Below are 23,857 nucleotides of genomic sequence, written 5' to 3'. Positions count from 1 at the left end.
TTAAAAGCAGCAACAGTTTTGTCATGTTTCACTGTTGCTGGTCAGAAGTGTATATTAAGAAAACAGAACTCCCACTACGACTACAAAAATTCCCTAGTTATTTTAGTAGCATGGCTCCCTTTAGTTAGTAACTGTACAGACCGACTTCATTATCACAAAATAAACTGGCAGTGTTTTAAAAAGAATACATTTAAAAGACAATTTCTTAAAGAGATTTTCACCAGAATAAATGAATGAATGAATAACTAAATCTTTAATTAGTCGACTAATCAGCTGTTGACTCATGAAATTTACTATTTTACTTCCAATATAAATGGAGAAAAGAAAATGCTCAGATGGCTATGCCTTCTTATAATTCTGCTTTTACATTATACTTGATTCATTGGAAAAGTCCCTGCTGGATCGATATAGTGTGATACTATTTAACAGATGACATTGTTAATGCAATGCTGATCAGCCCCTCCACTGTGATCTGTGACAGGCGTGACAGATGCTCTGAACGGACATGCATATAAATAGAAAGGGAAGTGTGTGTGTGTGTGTGTGTGTGTGTGTGTATGTGTGTGTGTATACGCATGTATTAACGCCTGATGTTATAAAAACACTCGCCGGAAAGCTCTTTTAAGACATACATGACTTCACAAGATAGATTTACCTTTTACACAGAGATGGGTGTCAGTGCAAAGGTGTGCATTAGCAATGTATGTGGGTCATGTTCAACATTAAAGGCTTTTAATTTGCCATAAACTCCATAGCCAGCCATTAATACCTTCACATTAACTATTGTTCCAGCACTACTCCTTTAAAATAGTCACATCAGTTATTATATACCATGCTCATCATGTGCAATAAAAGCATTAGCGATATTAATCAGAAAACACGTTTAAAACACACCAGTGAACAGCTGTGCATGTTGTCCACTGTGTGTATGTTGCATGCTTTAAGTTGAATAAACATGATGCGGCGCATCAAACGAGGTGGCAAGCGGCTAACCTGTTTCCCTAGAGGGAGAAAGGTTAATATTTCACTCATCAGAGAGACTTTCTACGATAGTGAGGTAAGTGACAGCTAATCAACATTGTCATAAATAATCGATGAGCAGGAGTGCTTGCAGAACACCCCCCAGCACCCTGGTTAACTGTTTCACTTCAGCCTATAGCCTGTCTGGATAATGAACCGCTCGTCTGCCTTTGTAACGCTCCTTACAGAGCTAAATTGGAAGAAGAAAGGGAAAGGGGAGAGCACGGGAGAAGGGAATGCCTTTTGGCAGGTCATCTGGAATTACGGCAAATTAAACGTCATGGCTATCCCCTGCTCTGTTTGAAGCTACAGTATAAACAAAAGCAGCCGAGGGACAATGAGAGGGAGGTCAGGTGACTGAATGACCTGTCCAAACTGTCCAATCAGAAGACACATGGTTTTGACAGTTCAAATCAGTGTGAAAGATATAGATTTGCATGATGATTTTTTTTAAACACACTCTCTCTCTCTCTCTCTCTCTATATATATATATACACGTGAAAGGAATGCAGTGAACAATCTACGAATCACTGATTGTAAAGTAATGAAACAAACAGATTTATCCTGTATCTTAAGCAGCTTATGAGAATGAACCATTGCAAATATTTACACAACATATTGCACAAACTAGCCAATTATTTTGCACAGAGTCTCTGTGTGCATTTTTTGATTACAGCCAACCAACAGATTTCACAGATGCTAAGACTGGATATATTCATGAATAACGAGGCATTGACAAAACAGCTGAATTTCTACAACACCCAAGAAAATTATATTCTCATATTTTTTTATGCTCATTATTAAGTAGATGGTTTCTGATTATTCGGCACATAAAAAAATAATACATACAAATAATAATCTTAGGAATTAATTTAATACAAAAATGAATTAAGACAAAAAATATTTTAATTGTTTTTATACAATTATTTATATACTTTCATTACTATAACATACTAGGAATGTCAATTTACCTAAATTTCCCATAATCGATCGTTGTTTAAATTAACAATCAATTAATTTATTAATATTTAACTTTATCTTAACCTCCTAAATTTGAAGCACTACTAAGTTTTCACATTACTTAACAACAACTTGCTTAACCAACAAAAATTCGGTCATTTTAAAGCTTAGAAGCTTTCTGGCTTTCCAGAGAAAATAGGGATATGACCATCACTTAACAAATGCTTTTAAATTTGCTGACATATCAGAAGTGCTCTATTTTCATAGATTGAAAAAATAACTGCTTTACATGAAAATGTGATCTGTAAAATAATCGTACATAACAGATAGACTTGTGTCATTTTTCATTGAAAAGGTCTCAACTAGCAGAATAAAACAAGCTTATTTGTTTTAGTAAGAGACCAAAGTGTACCAAGTATTTGTATGAAAAAGCGCAGCCAACGCACGTGTAAACAGTATACACATGATGCTTTTGCACCACATTTTGCAACTTGTTTTGTAACGCAAAACATTAGTAAACCATAATAGATCACGTCTTTATATAGAACAGGTGGTCTTGAACTACAATGCATAGATCACGGAGTGACCTGTCACCTGACATGCTGCTTGGCTAAAGCTATAGGTCTTCTAGGTTTTCCAATGTCATCTGAAAGTTCAACCACTGGAAACGGGATCTCGGGTGTGGTGGGTACAATGTGTAGAAACCAATCGAACACTGTTTTACAGCTGAAGAGCACTTAGGTTGGTTTGATCGTTCAGATAGACAGGTCTTGATTTACCATATGCCACAGAATAGGAGCGCACAGCTGAAACGGTGCTGGAAGATCATCACTTATCTTATTACTTGTTTATTCTATGTACTTTTATTGTGGCATTTACACAAGTAAATAGTTCTTATGCTCAGTAAAATTATTTGTTTGGAGGTTTTTCTGGACCCTTGGTTAACTATGTTTAGAAATAAATGGCTTGAACACATTAATACACTAAAAAATGTGTTATATACATATATCTACTCCTGGGCAAAAAGAAAAAGGGCCAAGCCAAAAATGGTCTTTTAATGGTCAACCATTTTAATCACAAATCACTGGTCAGGAAATTAACAAGAATTGTAAAAATACCAGTTCAGTAGATAAAGTAACTTAGCATGGAATTGCCTTCCCCTTTGTTTTCTTTAAATGTTTAAGCTGTGTGGGTAAACTTGCAGACAGCTTTTTATAGGAAGAAGAGTCAGTGTTGTTCCACTCCATGTTAATGGCTTCAACCAGTTCATGAGCAGTTGAAAAATTTCTCCCAGTTAGTTTCAGTTTAATGTGAGACCAATTATTCACTATAGGGTTCAAATCTGGACTCTGACCAGGCAAAAACATGAGCCTGATAGACTTGTTCTCAAGCCACTTCTGGGTTGTCTTTGCAATTTGGGTGGGAGTATTATCTTGTTGAAAAATAACATCTGATCATTCCTCTATAGATAACAACTTTTCATTTGTGGGAAGCAAGCCATTCTTGCATTGAATTACTTTTCACAGTGAAGAGGTAATTTCCTGACCAATAATTTGTAGTTAAGACAATTAAAAGCTTAGTGTTGAGCCATTTTGAGCCTCAGTCTCGCTCTCAATCAACAGTAGAAAAGTTTAGTTGGTGTCCTAACTCGAATCACAAGGGGAACGCGATCAATGCGACTCTCCAAGCCAACGCTGCTGCTCATTAGCTAGCCTCCCTGCTCGCTCCTCTTAAAAACTTTTAATGATTTGGTATCAGAGCAGCTCTGTTACTGAAGAGCTCTGTTATTGTAGAGTCCCAGGATTCTTTAAGACACACATAGGATTAGATGTCATCGATAATCAAGTGCTAATGGCTTGTTAAAGATAGCCGATAGATAGAACCTGGTGTTGGGCTGAAGGCCAGCGTCTGTGTAGCTCATCTTTCCTCCGTCACTGGTGAAGACGACCACTCCGTCACGCAGCAGCCGATACCGAGAGAGCAGGCCATTGGGTTTGAGCGGCTGGCTCCAGTGAAGCTCCACTGCTGAAGAGTTCACCTGTATATGCCTGGGCACCACCCACACATCTAGAGAAGAGAAAACAAAGAGGATAAGACAGACGAGACAAGTGAATATATTAAATACAATATACAGTATATATATATATATATATGAAAAATCTAAAAAAATCAAAAACAAACAACATTGTTTTTAGTGTGAGATGATATGTTACAGTGAGTGTCAGTGTGTGTAAGTGCATTAACCTGCTGGTGCATCTTCCAGTGTGCGACCCATAGATGGCTGACTTGCTCCGCAACCAGCTGCAGTGCATGCAACAAGAATAAAGCTGTAGTCGGTGTGCGGCTGCAGACCTGCAAAAACAGTCAACAGACATTGCTTTTAAACACCATCTGCAACAATCATCTACACTTACACATGTGCTAATGAATTTAATAATAAATATAATATAATATATAATATTATAATAAAAAAGTGAATATAATTTAATATATTTAATACTTAATTATAATGTAGTTTTAAATATATATATAAAAAAACTATCAATATTTATATGAAATATAAAATTTAGCTGATTTAAATGTATAACAACTCTGTACCTCACATAACAGCAAAGAATACACTGAAATCCCTCTGAATGTTTAATGTAATATTACAGCCAATGGCCCACTGAAGAACTAAAAGTATATAAATAATAGAATTAACAAGCTTTTGGATTCATTAATATATATATATATATATATATATATATATATATATATATATATATATATATATATATATATATATATATATATATATATATGTTGTTTGTTTATAAAATGTATGAGTAATTTGGTTTGTAGCACAGCACCTGTGACAAAGATGCAGCTTCAGCAGTCAGAACTCTAAATCTGGTTCTAATCCTGAAGCACTTTAAATCTCACTTTAATCCTGAACTCTGCGCACCCTGCAAAGCCGTGCCTGTGTCCGTCGAGCACTGCCTCCACATCTGGAGGAACACATGCACCCGTGCTCCTGTTTAGTATGCCTTACGGCCTCTCTCATTTAACCCAAACACAGATCAATTTTTTCAGAACGTTGAGCTGTGTTTGGGTTAAGTAAAGAATTCTGTTGAGCATACTAAACACAGGGGAAAACCACTGAATATTGCCTTTAAAGCTTCACTTCACACATCGCCATGCAAAACATGTCCAGGTGTGTATTCTAGGAGGGCTAGGTTATTATAGTGTTGAGGGGTAAGTTATTAGAGCATTTGGTGTTCAGGGGGGCTGAAACCATTCGCACGCCATAAATCCAACCTAATTTAGAGATCAATCTACTTGGGTAACTAACAGGAAGATTACATTATTCAGAAAAAAAATATTTGAATGATTAGTCAGAAATAACCTCATGGAGGTTAGCTTTAGAAATAATATTAGTAAAAGCATTAACATCCCAATGTATTATTATTATACAATACATAGGAAACAGATTATTTAATTTGAAATATTTTACACAGACAATACTATTTTTATGGACTCAAACTTGCACTTAAACGAAGCATATGCTGTCTAATATCAAGCCGGAAATCGTAATTATTAATATGCATGTATATTATACCCAAAAAAAAAAATCAAAAAAAAAAAAATATATATATATATATATATATATATTGATCCATTCACGACATCACCCTCAGTTACATTTTGATATTCCATTCAAACTGAAGGGGGCACTCTTAGCCTGTTAAAGACATATGCACCTTTAATGAAAATTGCAAATAAATACATATATAAATAAACAGGAGTAAAAAAAAATAAAAATCAATCATTTTAGCTCTAACCCCTCTAAGCACACAACGGCCCATTTGTAGCACCCAGCTAACACAAAGTGAAACAATGCCGTAACTGTCATCCAAATTGCTCCGTACAGCACAGTGAGGAAGTGTGAGGTAATAAACGATATAAAAAGGTATTTTATTGACAAGCTGCCATTTACTGTTTGCATTAGAGAATATGAGAAGATGATAGGTGCTATTCCTGAACGTGGCGACCTGATGAGAAAAGGCCTGCAATGCTTACTCACTTTACCTGCCACATTGATAAAAACCTCTAAATAATTAAGTGCCCACTTCCTGTCTACAATTACTTAATGTTTTTTTTTTTTCTGTCTGGAGGGGATTATGAAGCGATCTGTGGGCTCTACGTGTCAGCCAAGCTAGGAGACTACCCCTGATGCCTTTTATAGGATCAGTTTCCTCCCGCTCACGCATAATTTAGGAGGCAAAGGTTCTTCTCTTCTATCAGGACATGGGCAGACCTCTCTGAACCCTGATAAAGCAGCTGCACATGGAAGACTGATAAGCCAGGTGAAGGGGTTTGAGAATGTGGTGCTGGCTAAAACTAACTAGTGACTTTATACACTTACATAAGATTTTAGATTATAATGATATGAAGTCTTTCGTTTTTAATTGTGTAACTTGGAAATATAAAGTATGTTACAAGCGGACACGTTTAGAATAATTTTCAGAGCATTATATTTTATGAAAACATTCAATGAAGACTTAAACTAATAGAATTAGTTTTAGAAATAGAATTAAAATGCTAGTATTGTATATTAATAAATTATTAATTCATTTACAAATGTCCAATTAAACGCATGGCTTGCAACATAATTTATATAATTGAGAGCAATAATTCACATCAGGTAATGAAAAGCTATACATATTTTAGATTCTTTGGGGATTTTATACTTAATTTAACAGAAGCTAATTTGCAATGATGAAGTGCATCTTGACTATGCGATACTAAGAAATTTTTTTTTTACTCAAATTTGGACTAATAATTTGGCATGCACACTAAAAAGCACATTTTGAAGACTGGCATTTATGGTGTTTTTACTTTATTATTATTATTTTTTTAAATATTAATTTCTTAATTTTGTATGCAATTAATGCAATTTAAATAATCATTCAACACTACACTTAGTTAATTAAAGCACATTTCACACTGCAATTTTCCATCGTGCAAAAAAAAGTGAAATAAATAAATCACCTTCTTCTGCCCTATTAAATAAAGGGCATTTGAGGTGTAGTCTATAATCTTAATTGTATGATCTAAAAAAACAAAACATTTAAAAGGTACAAAAAAAGCTTTTATAAACCTTTTTCTCACTCACTGGATTTTTCCCAATGTGTTGAAGTCACAGTCAAAACTAATAATGCTTTAATTATTGATGCCTTTCATTTATTTGGTCTTCATTCATTACAATAACAAAGGGGACAGGAACTGTCTTTGTCACTAGGAGTGCTGTCATATGAAAGGGCCGGCTCTCACAGTGTGTGTGAACGTGCGCACAGCTCCTGTAGCTACAAAGAAATGTTTGAACACGATCTCTTTCAATTCCATGCATCACACACAACTTCAATAAATTTCATTTTTTGATGTATATGTAGTAAACTCACATACACTCTTAAAAATATTGGTTCCAATCCAAGAATCTTTCAGTGATCAGTTCTTAAAAGATTTTTTTTTTCCTTAGTATGAAGAGGATTTTAAGAACAATTTCTTACTATAAAGAACCTTTTGTGCAATGAAAATGTTTCAGGGAATTTAAAATTTCTTCATGGAACCATAGATGCCAATAAGAATCTTTATTTATTTTGTATAAAATTGTGTGCTCAAATGCAACTTGCTTCTAAATTAAGTTTTAGTCTTAATAGTTTCATAGGTACCAGAAAAGAAAAAAAAAGCTAAATCTGTAATCCAGTGACTCTAATGTGGTGTTTAAAGTGGCGGCTTTGTTGCCACAAAGAAAGCAAGCAGGAGGCTTGAGCACTTTTGGTGTGTGTTTAATCATGTCAAGTGAGGGAAGGCAGGAAGTTTGGAGGTTTTAAGGAGCACGGAGGTGCTTCCCAGCAGCAGTCGGCGCTGGAGCACAGACGCTCAGGCTGCCCGAGCCGGCGCACGGCACAAAACACTGGTAGGATTTACCGCTCTGCGCAGAGGGACATGAAAGTCTCAACGCGGCTTTAGAGCCTCTCCACAAAGGAAACCCCGAGCAAAGGCATTTTGCAGCCTCTGCCAGCGACTGAACGCCATCACCGCTGCCTCACATCCCAGCCAGCGAGACCGCCTTTGCCTGCCATCACCCCCAGCCAAGTCTTAAACACGCCACACTGCCAGCCGGCCAAATCTGCCATCAGATCCCCTCCCTCCCCACTCACCCCAGGATCCAGGACTGGATGATTTGTTTGGTGCGTGCCGTCGCTGCCAACTTCAGGGCCTTCAGAGGAACAGAAAGAACTCGGAAAGCCCCTTACCGCCGCTACTAGCTGAAATATCTTTGGTCGACAGCAAGTTGCAGTTGAGCTCCAACCATTTGAAGGTCCCTGCTGATTTCAAGCTTATTTACAAAAATCGGGTGCTTCCCAGTGGCTCCTCTGGAGTGCACAGACAGACAGCCTATGGCTGAGCGCTGCTGAAGGCAGGGAGGGAGGTCTGAGCTTGTGTTCGGAGAGGAAAGCTGAGAACTACACGCCAGGAGATTCCTCAAGTAGATCAGCTAAACACAGGAAACCTGCTGTTTAAACATCATTGCTTTCAGTGAGACTCTGCCTATGAGGTGTTTAAGATACACAGACTGCACAGTCAACAGTCTCAAAACACATCTTTTTTTTTACAATATATTTAAATAAATGAGCCTGATTTTCTCCTGGACGTCCGTAAGCTCAAACACGGGAAGTGAGGATGTCATTCTCTCCGGCGTTATGGGATGTTAGCATTCCCAGAGTCAGCCATCTCTCAGAGGAGCGGCTCCCTGCATGCGATTCATTCAGATTAATCCTGACTGGGAAGAGATCAGATGCTCCTCAAAACGATGTGCCCGACTCAGGTTTGATAATCATGTCAGTGATAGTGTCGACAGGCTGGAGCGAGAAACATTCTCTCTTTTTCATCTCTGCATGAATTATGCGTTTCATATTGGTCCGTAGAGACAGACACTTACAGCGCATATGTGCTATTCGAATAGGAGCCCATTCAAAAAGATCATTTAAAAGAAACAAAATACATATTCCAGTCTAGACAACAAACAAATAAATAATTTTGCTACTACTATTGTTATTATTGCTGCCAATTGATTACACATTTGAACTGAATTTATTACAATATCTACCGATTGTAATAATTATATTAACAGCAGTTGCGTGTATCAATATTTGAAAAGCTTCCAAACATTACATTACCATTGCAGACATTATAAAAAGTGGCCGCTTTTTAAGACAATGTGTACAAAATAGCATGAAAAATGAAATGAAATTATTATTATTGCTTCCACTTGATTACACATTTATAATTGAATCTACTGTATTTAATTACATTATTTACCCATTGTAATAATTACATTAATAGCAGTTACATGTATCAATATTAGCTGAGAAACGCATTTCATTTTGGCTGCATTAAGACAATGGGCAAAACAATGTAAAAGAAAATTGAATAATAATAATAACTATTGGTGCAAAAAAAAGAAAAAAAAGAAAAAAAAAGTGATTAAACAGATACTGCTCAGAGGAAAATGTAAATCTTTCTTGGAAGGAAATATATTTGTGAGCACTTAATCTAAACCCCTCTCTCTATGTGTGCTGGCTGTTGTGCAGCTGTCCATTGCCATGTGCTGGGCTGTGTAGAGTCGGGCGGCACTGAAAGTGGGAGTGCGCCTTGCGCGTACCCTTGCGGTGGTGACGGATGGCTCAGGGCCAGGAACACTGCTCCTCTCCCAGGCAGATAAAAGAAGCCCCACAAATCAGCGGAGGCCTCAGGAGTGATGGGCAGGCCGGCTGCTCATTGCGGGAATCAGGTGTAAATTCAGTCATTAGATTGCTTCCAGAAACAGCATGCATAAATAAAGGCAGGGCACGTGGAGGAGACACGGCGGATTCTCGCTCTCTTACTCTCGCTGCTGCTGCCGTCAGGGCCAGCATGGGGCAGCGTGTAGGGGGCGGCTGCTCTCTGCTGCTAAACTGATTCATCACTCGCCCTCTGACTTTCCTCTTTATTCCTCTCTCTCATTTAGTACTTTCCTTATGTTAAAGGAGTTGAAGAGTTTATAGGTATTAGAGACAAACTTTTCGTCATTGTTAATCTGTTTTACACTTTAAAATATATCAGAGTTACTTAATCCGCTAAGTAAAAAAGCTTTGTGGACTGTACTTAGATGGTTTAACAATAAGTCTTATAAAACAGACATCTGGGAAACAAAATGCAGAGATATATAATTCACCTCATAAAAATGTGGATCCTAAAAACAAATAATTAAAAAAAGTAAAATAATCATATTAATTTTTTTTTATAATTTTAACTACAGATCATTAAAATCTATAGCAAGAACTACTGTACATATATAAACTAATTAACATTATTTATAATATTTAAAACAAAACATTTTACTGTTTAAAAATATGGTGTTGGTTGTTTTTTTTTAAAGAAGCCTCTTATGGTCACCAAGGCAAGTAATATTGTGAGATATTATTACATAATTTCTAAGTACTGTTTTCTATTTGAATATATTTAACAATGTAATTTATTCCTGTGATGGCAAAGCTAAATTTTCAGCATCACATGATCCTTCAGAAATTATTCAAATACTATACTGATCATTATTCTTATTATATGTTGAATATTGATCAGTTGTGGGGCTTAATCTTTTTGGTGGAAACCATCATACATTTGTGTCAGGATTCTTTAATGAATAGAAAGTTTAAAAGAACAGCATTTTTTTGAATTTTTTTTAACTCTTTACTGCCCCCTTCATTTGAATGTGTCCTTTGTGAATACATTTCTTTCTTTCAAAATACAAAGAAATAATAAAAAATCGTACTGATCCCAAACTTTTGAAAGGTACTGTATATGTGATACCTGTGACATTGTAAGCCATCTCCCCCTCTGTTTCCGTGTGGATCACTCCAACGCCGCTCTGATTGATGTGGTACTCCCGGATGATACCGTTCGGTTTGGCTGGAGCCACCCAGCTGATCTTTAGTGCCCCGGGCCCCAGCGCGCTCACCACGGGAGCGGCGATTCCCTCTGGCTCCCCCTGGACAGTCACTGCCACAACCTGGACACACAACAAAAAGAATTACAGAGCAATTTGCCCTAATGGAGGCTTGGATATCCTGCTCTAATAGAATGTCACTAGTGGTTTCAACTCTTGTCTTTAGGAGTGGCAGACTATTAGGAAAGGGCCGTGAGAGGTGGTTAAGGTGTTTTTTTTCCAGCTACGTGTAGTCTGGCCCGGCGCTGGCCTGATGTGCTTGTGAGCCTGCAGAGTGTCCACAAAGATTAAATCAGGTTCCTCATTCCCACCGACAGAGCTGGCTGAGCAGGGTCCCGTTGAACGACAACAGGGTGCCCCGTGGTAATTGCTCCCCTTGTATTGGGTCGGACAATAATTGCAACTGTTTGGGCAATGCTTGCAGGTGTACAAGTTAATCCAGCTCCACTTAAAAACGATCGTGCGAGGGGGAAGAAGAAAGAAGAAGTGGATCATTGGTGGCCAATTGGTGTGCTGGGCAAGACCCCGGAGGTGTGTGGAAAGAAAAATGGACCTAAAGCTGCTCTGGGAGGTTCTTTTTACTTTGCCTCTAGCAGATCTGTGCGGTTATTGATAATCGGATCCTAAATTAGACATAAGAAGAGAAGATAGACAGGTTAATTTCCTCTTTCATCAGCTGAGCCGCTGACAGCTATTACAAGGAGACAACAATTATGGCAGGAAGTCAGCTGTTACTCTTCTTCCATTAGCTTGCCATTAAAAATATCCTGTTTACTCGGCACTAGCGACATAACATGGGCATGAAAGGGGGAGTACGACTCCTGCAATACTTTACAAGTGTTTTGTAGCTGTTCAGCACAATGCTTGTAAATATTTGCGGGTAAGACTGTAAAGATGAAGGACAATAGGAAAATGAGAGAGTGGGTAGGAGTGACTATATTACTATATTACTGTTTTGTTTTTTTTACACCTGAACAGTACCCTACAAACTTTCCTTTAAAGTTCTATCCCCAAAAAGTGTCTCTTTAAACGTATCAAAACATTGATTTGTTAAACAAACGTTGAATCATTATTACACTATTTAAAAATTGTCGCCGTTTCCGGTCAGAGCATCATTACTGACCCGACACAGCACATAATCTCAATTGATAGCGTTAGTTTGGGGCGGCACTGTGTATTTGTCCAACCAATGGCTGGTTGTGTTTGGGAAACCCGTTTAGAAATGGTCATTGTTGCAATCCCATTTGGTACCACTAGTGGCAATGTAATTACACACTTCACTGTTATGTTGTATGGTTTACTGCCTATAAGATGAGAGGTAGATGAGACATAGACTCACTTTTGAGCTGTCTGTGCAGCCGGCAGCAGTGCAGGCTCTGAGCTGGTACATGTACTCCCGAAAAGGTCGGATTCCTCCCGCATCTGTGAAGCTATGATCGGTGCCACGGTAGCGCTCCTGTCCATCACGCAGGATCACATAGTGACTTATCTCACCTATCAGAGTACATAAAAACACGCAGGGTCAAAAAATGGCTTCAACATTAATTCCACTCAGTGCAGTAGTGAAACCGTTGAACTAACTTTCAAATCACAACAGATTGGGTGGCAAGCCATTTGATTAGCACACAGAGTGAAGTCCTAATGAGCAATCAGCATGTTTCTTTACATATTAAGTGGCACAGAAGTTCCCTAAAATGAAGCTTGTTATTCTCACTTAGTGTTTATGCGCATGTGAATTTTGTTCTTCATAAATTATTCTGCCGAGCTATGCAGATTACGCTTAATAACAGGCAGGTCTTCAGAGGAGAGATGATAAAACAATCAGCTAGTTCCACTCTGTCTGAGTCATATCATTACAGCCTGAAGAAAAAGCCTGCCATCCAGTTTGTTGGGGGAAATGTGAGTAAATCTTCTGAGAGTCACGACTTCAGGCGTGGATTACCCAAACTGATTCACTCCGTGATTAATCATTTACATAACCAAACGTTCTACTGAATAAACATATGACAATATTACCATGAGAGTAAGAAACTGCATTATTAGCAGTGGCATCTGGCAAAAAAATAATGTGCTTTGATTTGAAGGGAAAAAGAAATCAAACTTTATAGGATTATTATAAAAAAAATTGTGAAACTATAAAGAAGTTACATTTCCAAGAGGTTTCAAGTCTCTACCTATCGTTCCTGACTATGAACTGTGCAATGTGCATTTTAGTTAGCTATTATATATTTCCAAGCTGGAAGCAATAACACTTAAAACTGAAGAAACATGATATCATAAATAGTCCAAAACTGTTGCTTTGTCCACTATATATATAGATATAAACAAACAGTCACTGGATTTTGTGTACAAACTATGAGAATATATTTAATGTGTAATTAATACAATTCTTAGCAAATAATTCACTTATGATATTTGTAAACTGATATTTACACTATATTGTAAATAATATATATATATATATTATAAAAAAATTGGGGCACCGAATTGATGTCATCAGGACCCAAAATCATTACATTATATTGTAAAAACATTTATTTCATAATGTGATTTCCCCCCACTTTCAAATCTTTTACTTCAATGAAAGGTTAGATTTTTGCCAATTTTTTTAATGAAACAATGCATATTTGTTTTTTACAGCCATTTTTGATCATATTTACCAGGGGTGCCATTAATTCTGACCACAACTGTGTGTGTGTGTGTGTGTGTGTGTGTGTATATATATATATATATAGAGAGAGAGAGAGAGAGAGAGAGAGAGAGAGAGAGAGAGAGGTCACTGGATTGGTTTCACTCAGCTATAGCGGGAATGGGATGCAATAAAAGTCAACACCACCTTTTTAAAATAATTACCATTGTTTTTTTTTGGAGCTGACCATTCAAGCTGGATGATGTCATCACGCAGGCCTACATGGCTCCAGTGAGGAGGAGGCACATCCCAGGGAACGTCTTCTTTAGTAGTGACACGAGAGGAGGGACTGAACCCACGGCCAAAGCTGTTCCAAGCACCAATTCTATACTCATAACTGGTGTAAGGGTCCAGTTCAGTGTCTGAAATGACACACAAGAGAACACAGGTCACACAAATACACCTATTCCTCAGAATTTCCCTGAAACCTCGTTCATGACAGCATCACAGGAGAGTCTCTAAAGTGTGTCAGTCTTCACACTAAAACAAGACTAAAGTTTAATGAGCAGCCAGGGACACTGTTTACTGTAATGCTTTTTGTTATCAGAAATACAGCAGTTTGTTGTATACATGTGTTTGGGGAGTCATGGGTGTAAATCTCCGAGATGGGTTTCATCAGACAGGCGGAGGCACTTCTATGAGTGACAGGATGAAAAAATACCCTTCTCAAAGGACAAGACACAGTCAGTCTCACAACAAATTAAAGTTAACCAAGCAAACTTATTTATGACTAATTTACGTACTAATTTATAAATAAAATAGACATATGTATATGAGCAAACGACGTCATTTTATATAAAAAAAATTTAAGTAAAATTAAATTTGATTGTACATTAGGCAATACCAATTTATTATTTTCTTTTCTTTTTAAAATAAAAACTGAATATAATAATAGTAGTAGTAATAATAATAATAGTTAAAATTAATGAAAAAGGTTCATTTAAATTTTAATTGAAAACATGAAATATAATTTGTAACCCCTACTTCAGTAATTTTATTAAGATTTTCAATGAAAAAAAAATGTAGGGCGAATTGATTGGATTGTAAAAAGTGGGTGTTTCAAACTAGAATGGAGCAAAGTGGATTTTATAGGAGGGGTTGAAAAAAGAGATTGGTGCTGTCGAAAAAGAAGGTTTGTATGAAAAACAACGTTTTTTTCTACTGAAATAACATAATAATCTACAACAAGACCAGTGCCACATTGTTAGATTTAAACAGGGTGAATTTGTATTTCATGATGACGTTAAAATACACAAAACCCCAAGGCCTCAAGGGTGTTTGCTACACAAAGTCAGGAGGAAGCGGAATCGTTCATATTTGTGTGGCTGGCAAATCAAGTCTTGGGCAGCATTTGTCCGAGAGCACTCAGTGTCATCTTTCTCCGGGGTGCGGGTATGAGGGCGTGAGAAACATCTGGAGGAGTGCAGGGCCACGACAGGTTTATACGCTTCTGCCCAGATGGTGGCACAGCGCTGACTAGAATCACTCTCCTCGTGCCAGCCAGCCCCCTCAACTCCTGCATTAGTCTTGATTAAACAGACGTAACTAACCAAATAAATAACACCTCAGATGAGGTTGAGCCAGAACGAGGGACCAGCACTCCCCCTGAAAACATTAATAAGAGTGTGAGTCAAGGGGGCGCTCTAAACGCCTATCTTAAAGTTTTAATGATGACTTCGAAATAGCAGGTGAGATTTATGACTCACAACAATTAATACACACTTAAGCATCTGTTCTTGTGAACACATGAAATGTGCAGATGTTTACAGTGTGGGGGACATCCCCAAAATGACTGACACTTTCCTTCTTGTGTGTGTGTGGCATTCAGTTTGATGTCTTTACATAAAAGATGTTGGGCATATACTATTTCTTGTTTATTGAACACATTTGGCTCTCATCTGCTGGTTTGTTGCGTAAATTTACAGGGCACTAGAATTTTTTTTCCCCTAGTTGTCTTTCTCTCCCCTGAGCCCAAATAAGGCTGTACCATAGATGGACCCCCTTCACCCCTTCCTCTTGATGATGACCCTGCTTCCAGGGCTCTGGACTGGTTTAAGGAAACGAACAAAAACAGGAACATAAACAAAACTGAAAACTAAATCAGGTTTCAGTGTTTTGAACAGAAACGCTTCATTGAAATTACCATTAACCGGTTGTATAGTAAGTTTTGTGTTCAGGGAAGTAGGAGGCGGGAACCGGCGAACGTTCAAACGTAACTTTAATATCATAAAATAAACAAACACAAAACGAAAGTAAAGCGGCAGCCCCTCATGGAAGACTGCCGCATAAACACAAACAAAGCACAACGTAAAATAATCCAGGCCTAATCCTTTCTCGTCCTTTACTGTTGTCTCTCCTCCTTTTTTTCAATTCGGAGCTCTTCCGTGAGAAACTCCATCCCGGTGTGACGAGCAGGTGACGCAATCCCGCTCATTAGCAATCCCGTCGCTGGCCTTGGGCTCTCGGCCCTGCCCTGCTTGCCACGTAACCCCCCCCCCCCCCCCCCGGCCTGCGAGGGGTGATCAGGGCGGGGCTGAGAGTTTTTCCTGTTGTTTAATATATTTGGTAAAAAGCTTGTAATATAAAAGACGAAATGTTACGCACAGGCTGTATTGGCTATGACTCGACGGCAAATACCTGACTGACACCTCCTTCCGCTCCTCAAATACATAATTGAATAAAGAAAACAATGTACTTTTTCAAAGAACCAATTTTTCAGTTACCCTTGCACTGCAAACAAGCAGAGACAGTCTCCCAAATTTTCCAAAAGATTCTGCTCGGAGTGAACCGATTAATCATTTTGTTTTTAAGCCCTGGCTGCTTCTAAATAATAAAAAAAAAAAAAATAATAATTTAACAGAAGAGGGTATGCATGCACACATATAATTGACTTATTTTTTTATGCAATTCTTTTGCATTTTTGTGTTTTATTTTAATTTATTTCCTTTTCTCAATTTGTAGTCAATTCTATTTTTCACAGACAAGGGTGTATCCCCTGATCTGTGAAAAATATGACAAAAAATGATGGGGAAAAAAGAGTATATGTATGATTTGATAGAGCGCAGTTATTATATTATTCCAGGTCTGTGTTATTTTAGAATTATTTATATACTATTATAATTTTAACAATAACAACACTTTCAATTTCACTTTTTTTTTTAATGAAAAGTGTTAACAAAAACAATTATTGAGGGTAAATTGACAAACATTGTTGACCTGTTTACCTGTGAAACTGTATCGGTTTGCCACTCCACTGTATATCAGCTCCTCTGAGGATGGGCAGAGCTGGCTGTGGGCGGCAGTAGGAGGAGCTTCTGTTGGGATGGCGGCAGTGGCAGAGGGAGATGGAATGTGAGCGGGGAACGGCTCGCCTGGTACCCATGTACAAATGGACTGCTCCGGGTCAAAATCACACAAGCCGCAGAAAGCTCCCGCGACCGCCGACACAGGACACACCGTACTGGGGCGACATTTCTCCTAAAGGACACATACGCACACACTCTCTCATTAGTGACAACAGTCATCAGACAACTGTTGTGTGTCAAAGTACCCCTGCCAGCGGGTGTGTATGGAGTCCTCTGTCTCAATAAATAGCATGGATGCCCCTTAATGACATAATTACAAGTTAATGACCGCCATCCCAGTTTTCTTTTCTTGGTCTCTTTCTTTTCCTCACGAGCTCAAGCTGGGTGCACGATGAGCTTGTGTTACAGCGAGCAAATCTGATTAATGAAGTGTGACTGTGAGTGCCTACTTCCTGAGGAGAGGAGCAGATACATCACTGCTCTGTGCCTCATTTTTCCAACCTCCACTTTAGACCATGGCAGCTTGAGTTTAAAACTCAACTACTTTACTAAAACACCTATCCAGTGAAGCTCTTTAATAGCTAATTCAGCGCTAAATCTATACGCTAATTATATATATATATATATATATATATATATATATATATATATGTATATATGTGCATATGTATGTATATATGTATGTGTGTATATATATATATATATATATATATATATATATATATATATATATATATATATAGGAGTTCCACTCGATCAAGCAGCTCTAATTTGATTGGCTGGCTATATGCCAGTATAATCAAATCAAAATCAAAGTATAATCAAAGTTGTGTTTACAGGGTACTGAACATCTACAATTAATGTTTTTTAAGGTTAAATAATCAATTGATTTGTTATATACATATATATATGTAGATATATATACATTTTATATGATATTAAAGTATATTTTACTTTACCACAAATGCTTGTCAGTACATTAAGCAATTCAGAACCACGTTTAAAAGACAGAAGAATTATGAAATTGCATATAAAGATGTACTTAAGTGGGTCAAAAAAGCACTCCAGAGTTCAACTAACTGCATTACATATAAATTTAAACTACAATACATTTTCATTTAATTACAATTAACATACAATAAGTGTCCGAAACACTACATTCAGTTCACACTTAAGCATATTTCCATAAGAAACTCAGCTTCCATAAAAAAAGCATGCTAAAGAGTACTTCCTTTTCACAAGGGCTGATTTGAATATATTTTCAATTTCACTCTATTATAGTGACATCAATGATTTCAGATAAACCTGCCCCTATACCTGACCTAAAAGCAGTTTCTCAATCAAAATGGTCTAAGTGGGCGGTTCTTTTTCAAAGGTCTGCAGTATGGACCAGACATTTAGTCAAAGGTCTCTCCATAATCTGTTTTGGAAAATGTTGGCATTGCTTTAATCTGAGTTTGAGAAACTGGCGTGACACTACAGAACAGCTTGAGGGCAAAGTCTCCACTAAGTCTTCATCCTGAAGAACTATTGCTGAAACAACATACAGTGAATATGTCACTCTGAGTGAAAGTGTTAATTACCAGGATGAGGATGCTGGCCGGGGCTCTGTCAGCACACACAGATGTGAGCGGATTGAAGCCCACTCCATTACAACACTCCTCCTCCTGATCAATCACCTCTGACCAGCAGCACTTCAGCGACGCCGTCCTGTTCTCCACCACGTGGACTTTAGACTCGCCGCTGGGACCTGTGCAGCACCAGGAAGTGGATGTGTTGATGTAGTGCTCTCCACAGCAGCTGAATCCTATGTAAAACAAATTTATATACATGAAAGATGTTGATTCAAATTAGGGCTTTCACACTTGAAATAGTTAGCCCTGGTTTATTTAAATCCTGGGTTATCTCGCGTCATGTTTCGCAGTGCTCATATTTTTTCCCGACATTTCACACTGTACATTGACTAAACATGACTGCAGTCAGCACATTTTTTGAACCACGAGTATAGCATCCAACATGTGGCCATTACAGCTCACTGGACGTTTCCAGGCGACGTCAAAGAGCTGCATGTGCAGCTGACATGTAAAAGATGCAGACGGCCGTGCTGCATGGGGAATCAGCTTCACCTGGCAACGTGGCCACTGTCTCCTCCCATCAGCCATCAGTGCTCAGCATCCACATCTGCATCCTCTCCTATTACCTCTAAAAGCATCACAGTGTTCTCAGAGGCCTGACTCAACATACACGCACCAGCCCTGCAAACACAGCTGTGAAAATACTAACTGCATTACACTACCGCTCAAAAGTTTAGGGTAAGTACGTTTTATTAGTTTAAAAAAAGTCATATTTTTATTCAGCAAGGACGCATTAAATTAATCAAAACGGGCAGTAAAGAAATTTTTGTTACAAATTAATTCTATTTCAAATAAATGCTGTTCTTTTGAACTTTGTTCATGTTATCTGTGATAAAAATTCACAAAAATATGTTTTTACTGTATTTTTCATCAAATAAATGCAGCCTTGGTGAGCATAAGAGACCCTAAACTTTCGAACGGTAGTGTACTCAACATTCATTTTGATGCATTAATGCATATAAAGTTGTATTTTCAGAGCACCTACTGGAATAAGGACCAAGATGGTGAAACTGTTTTGAACAAACATTCTTTTTATGCAGTATGATTTGCGGTAAGTACAGTATCATGGCAGAGGGAAGAAAGAATAGAATTTTCCAAAAAGTAGTTTAATATTCTTCTAACAGGAAGTGACTCCTGGTTTATTTCCTTGGGTAAACCATCACTACTATAATTACCATCAACCCCCAGTATGATAAATTGCTAATTGTTTAATACCCTAATCAGCGTTCATTCTTTGCACAGATAAACTGTGACAGCGCCATTAATTTAAATAGTAATTTCACTTAACGGCCAAAACGGCGCAGCAGATTTTTATGCAACGTTTTCTAGAGGCCGCATCCATCACATCTCTGCAGTGACATAAAGATGTCTGACGTGCTCTAACTCACTTAGGGACAGCAGATGTTGCAGAGCTGCATTTGGTGGCAATTCCCAGGGTGCATTACTTCAGCTCCAATGACTTGCAAATAAACAGCTCAACAATTTTTCCAAAATAGCTCTGCCATCACGTCCCATCCCAGCAGCGCTCCATTTTTCATGATATTTCATTTAAAGAGCAGTGAACTTTGACACCCTGACCTCTTGGCTGGGGATGTCCCTCTATTTTGTTCTCCGCACTTAACCTTGGCCTGTCAGCTAAAACAATTCATTTTCCGTCATCTCCATCTTCGCCGTGCCATGAAAAGGAACAGGAGGGAACACCACTGCCCCTGCTAAATCTGGTGTAGGCCCGGCGCAAAAAACATGAGCACCCTTTTAGCTCACACTTTGTTTTTTCAAGCACCGCAAAATGATTTAGCTAATCTTCAGATTTATTATGGATTTGCATACATTCATTAGAGTGCGAGTGAACGCAGGCGAGCATAAGGTGCTTAGGCTGTGTGAATTAAGGTTCAATCACTTAATGATAAGTAAATATTTAGCATGCAATGAGCAACTGATAAAAATGTGTGCTGTGGCTTACGCAAGCCTTTGGACAAAAAAACTAAAACTTCGTACAAACAAAAGCACTTTTTTTGTTTTTTAAATGGCTGAGCACATTCAAAGTCATGCTCAGAGAGCAAAAGGACTATATAGTGCTTTGAATATTGGACATTACAATCTTCGAAAAATAGATATGTTTCAGAAACTGTGATTTTTTTTACTTTTTTCTTTTAAATGATCATTTGCAAGTGAACTCATTTATTAGTTGCATGTTACAAGGTACATTATTATGTATTTATCCTGGTTAAATACTAATTTACAGAAAAAGTAAATGTGCCAAAAGCTATCAAACGTTCGGGTGATGTAATGATATAATTGTTGATGTAATGTTAGCTTTATTAACAGGACAGTTTTGAGTGTCATTGTTTGTCTGGAGCTGATGTGCTTTTTGGCGACTCACAACAAACTCTTGTTCGTATATAATCTTGTACTGTATATTCCTTGTCGTTCGTTCGTCATCTTAACTTTATATTTCAGTGAAGCATTATTTTGTTTAGCTTCAGCTATGATAAAGAGACATGCACTCTTGCATTGCGTGTTCGTGCATTTTGGGTTGGCGAAGCTTTAAGAGAGGGGTGTGTTTGTTTGGGTTGATTTCAAATATCAACAATGTTTCTCAGAAATCTCTTATTGCACCTTTAACTGTTAGCATATACAACTTGCATTGCTTGGCCATAATCAATGTAGCGTGTGCACAACGCGCACTTTGATTCTCTCATCTACACAGAAGCAGCAGTTTTAATTTTTGCAAATCATACATTATTACGATAGATAGATAGATAGACAATTTGTTATAAAAGCATACATCTAACTTACACATTTACCCAAATTATCATACGCCTTTTTAACCGAAGTTAATTTGGGTGGGTTTCTCCATCCCCAATGTCCCTGACGAGAACGTCGGTCTCCTCGGCTGTGAACCGCTCCTGGCGCGCGTCTGGCAAATCCGCCGTTATAATAGGAATCCGCTTTAGAACAAGCGCGCCTGCTCTTAAAGGGAATGTGAGATGTCGCTCTGATTGGTTTATTTCACGTTACGCCCAAACCACACCTATGAATAATGAAGCTACTTCAGACCAACCCCTTTTAGATTTGCGCCTGGCGCAAGAGTCGGTATAATAGCAACAGCGCCGGAGACCCGCCCACAAAGTTACTTGCGCTTTGCGCTTGACGCTTGCGTTTCAGATCGTTAAAATAGGGCCCAATGTGTCTTTGTGTAAAAAAAAAAGTCTAACTTCTTGAGCGTCTCATGTTTAGAACGCTGTGTCATGTAAAAGATGTGAGTAAAACAGTCAAACACGTCAATATAGTGTTTTAAAAGGGAAAACTATGGAAAAGCAACGCATGCAGTGGGATGTAATAATGCATTCTCTGTGAACTGTTTTTCCTTTTATTCAAACAGTAGTAGTTTTGGTTTTGGCTTAGAGTCAGGATGAGGTCCCCAAAAAAACAACAACAACAACCCAGTGACATTTAAAAGTACCATTTGTTGTGTTTCGGACATGTGCATTTAAAGTTTTATGTTCAAGCTTAAATCTCCCCCTTTTGATCCTCCTTTCAGTTCCCCCAAAGAGCAGTGAAAATATTACAGCTGCCCAAGCACTTTCTGTCACATGCAACCACGGCCAACGGATGAAACGAAGAAAGTCAGTTTAATGTGCTGTTCTTTCACCTCTCCCTCAGGAACACCTGGAATACATAAATGAATAAAACCAATGTTTCTCACGTATGGAGCAGAAACAACGTAACCTTGGCATCTGTTTTCAGGCCTTCCCGCTTGGGTCTCTCCAGGAAAAAGATGGAAAGCTTTTCTAATATTAAACTAAGCCCTAAAGCTCTTGCCTGATCATAAGCCTTATTTTTCCAGTGATTTTCCTCTGAACATTTCTTCTTTTGTAATGTCTCTCAGCCATCTTTCTTTCTACAGTCTTTATTCAAATCTCCCTCTCTCTCCTCCCCCATCATGAGTGGACACACCCCCTACTGCTGATTGGCTACAAGGGTCCGATCCACTTTCAACATTTCTCAGAAATTGCTTACTGCACCTTTAATGCATTAGTTGACGTGCTAACAATATATATATCTTTTTTTACAGCATTAATTAGTCTTTGTTAATGTTAATTTATACATATATGTTAAAGTGCACACAAGCATTTGCACATTAAAACATGAATCTCTGTCTGGATTTTCCAAACCAATGCTTTTTTTGTATATATTCACATTAAACAAGATTTAAAAATTCTGAAAGAATGTATTGCAATTTAACTAAAACATGACCTAATTTTAATGTATAAAACTACTATACCACTAACTCTGTTATTAAAACAACTCTAAAACATCAAAAGCGTCACCATCAGTGGTCCGACACTACTAGTTCAATTCAATACGTGCAAAGCATTAGGAATCTGTACTTTGTGATTAGTAGTTGAGCCATGCAAAATGCTTTAATTGCTCAAGCCTATTAACTGAGATTATTAGCAGTGAGTAAGGTAAGAAAAGCTATCATCATAACTGTTGAAAGAAAATGGTCTTAATCTGTATGATCTCCAATCTGTCTCAGCAAAAAAAGATCCAGGCGTGTGTTCGGAATAATTCCCTCTCTGGCATTCATGTCTTGTCATTTGCAAGACAGCTTTGGCAGAACAATATGAGGACATATGAGCCATGATGAAGCGCTCGTGCAGTAACAAATACAACGCAGACACTGACGCATTCAGCCACCGGGATCATTTCCACTCGCAAATGGTCATTGTGTCCTTGAGAACATATTTAATTATTGCACTTTTTTGACATCGTCACAGCCATTTCCACACCCACTCTTATGATCTCTCTCTCACACACACATACACAGCGCTAAAGCTTTTAACACTTAAATGGTGTAAAATATTCAGATTTAACCTTGAATGTGATTCAGGCACTGTGCTTTTAAGCAGAGCTCTGTACATAAGCAGATATTAAAAGATCTCTCTGTATGACACCAAGCCTCCAGATGCAAAGAACCCTGTAATCCAAATCTAAACTTTAAACAGGACAGCGGGACATGCACAGTAATACCCTGTATTACTCAAGGCTATTGTCTAAACTGTTTCCCATGTCTCAAATGGAAAAATTCAGAAGACTGGATTGGATTTAGACAGTTTAAAGGCTCTTGTAACTTGTCATGGAGGATGATGAAATGTTCCACAGTTCCCCTTCAAACAAATGTCATTGTTTCTGTAACTAGTTTTAAATC

General features: G+C 37.9%; 1 protein-coding gene across 1 annotated transcript in view; it reads right to left on the bottom strand.

The window, feature by feature from the left end:
• The window catches only part of ush2a (Usher syndrome 2A (autosomal recessive, mild)), a 209,485-nt gene that overhangs the window by 38,374 nt on the left and 147,254 nt on the right, over positions 1–23,857 (bottom strand). The window contains exons 51-57 of the mRNA XM_082142594.1: positions 18,592–18,815; positions 16,928–17,180; positions 13,868–14,065; positions 12,354–12,508; positions 10,879–11,077; positions 4,225–4,332; positions 3,864–4,047 (exon numbers count right to left, since the gene is read on the bottom strand). Coding sequence (XP_081998720.1) covers positions 3,864–4,047; positions 4,225–4,332; positions 10,879–11,077; positions 12,354–12,508; positions 13,868–14,065; positions 16,928–17,180; positions 18,592–18,815 — 1,321 coding nt within the window. The remainder of the gene's footprint in view (positions 1–3,863; positions 4,048–4,224; positions 4,333–10,878; positions 11,078–12,353; positions 12,509–13,867; positions 14,066–16,927; positions 17,181–18,591; positions 18,816–23,857) is intronic.

This window comes from Leuciscus leuciscus (genome assembly GCF_965113295.1).
Source record: "Leuciscus leuciscus genome assembly, chromosome: 17".
Classification (NCBI taxonomy): Eukaryota; Metazoa; Chordata; class Actinopteri; order Cypriniformes; family Leuciscidae; genus Leuciscus; species Leuciscus leuciscus.
This window is presented reverse-complemented; position numbering and strand designations above follow the sequence as displayed.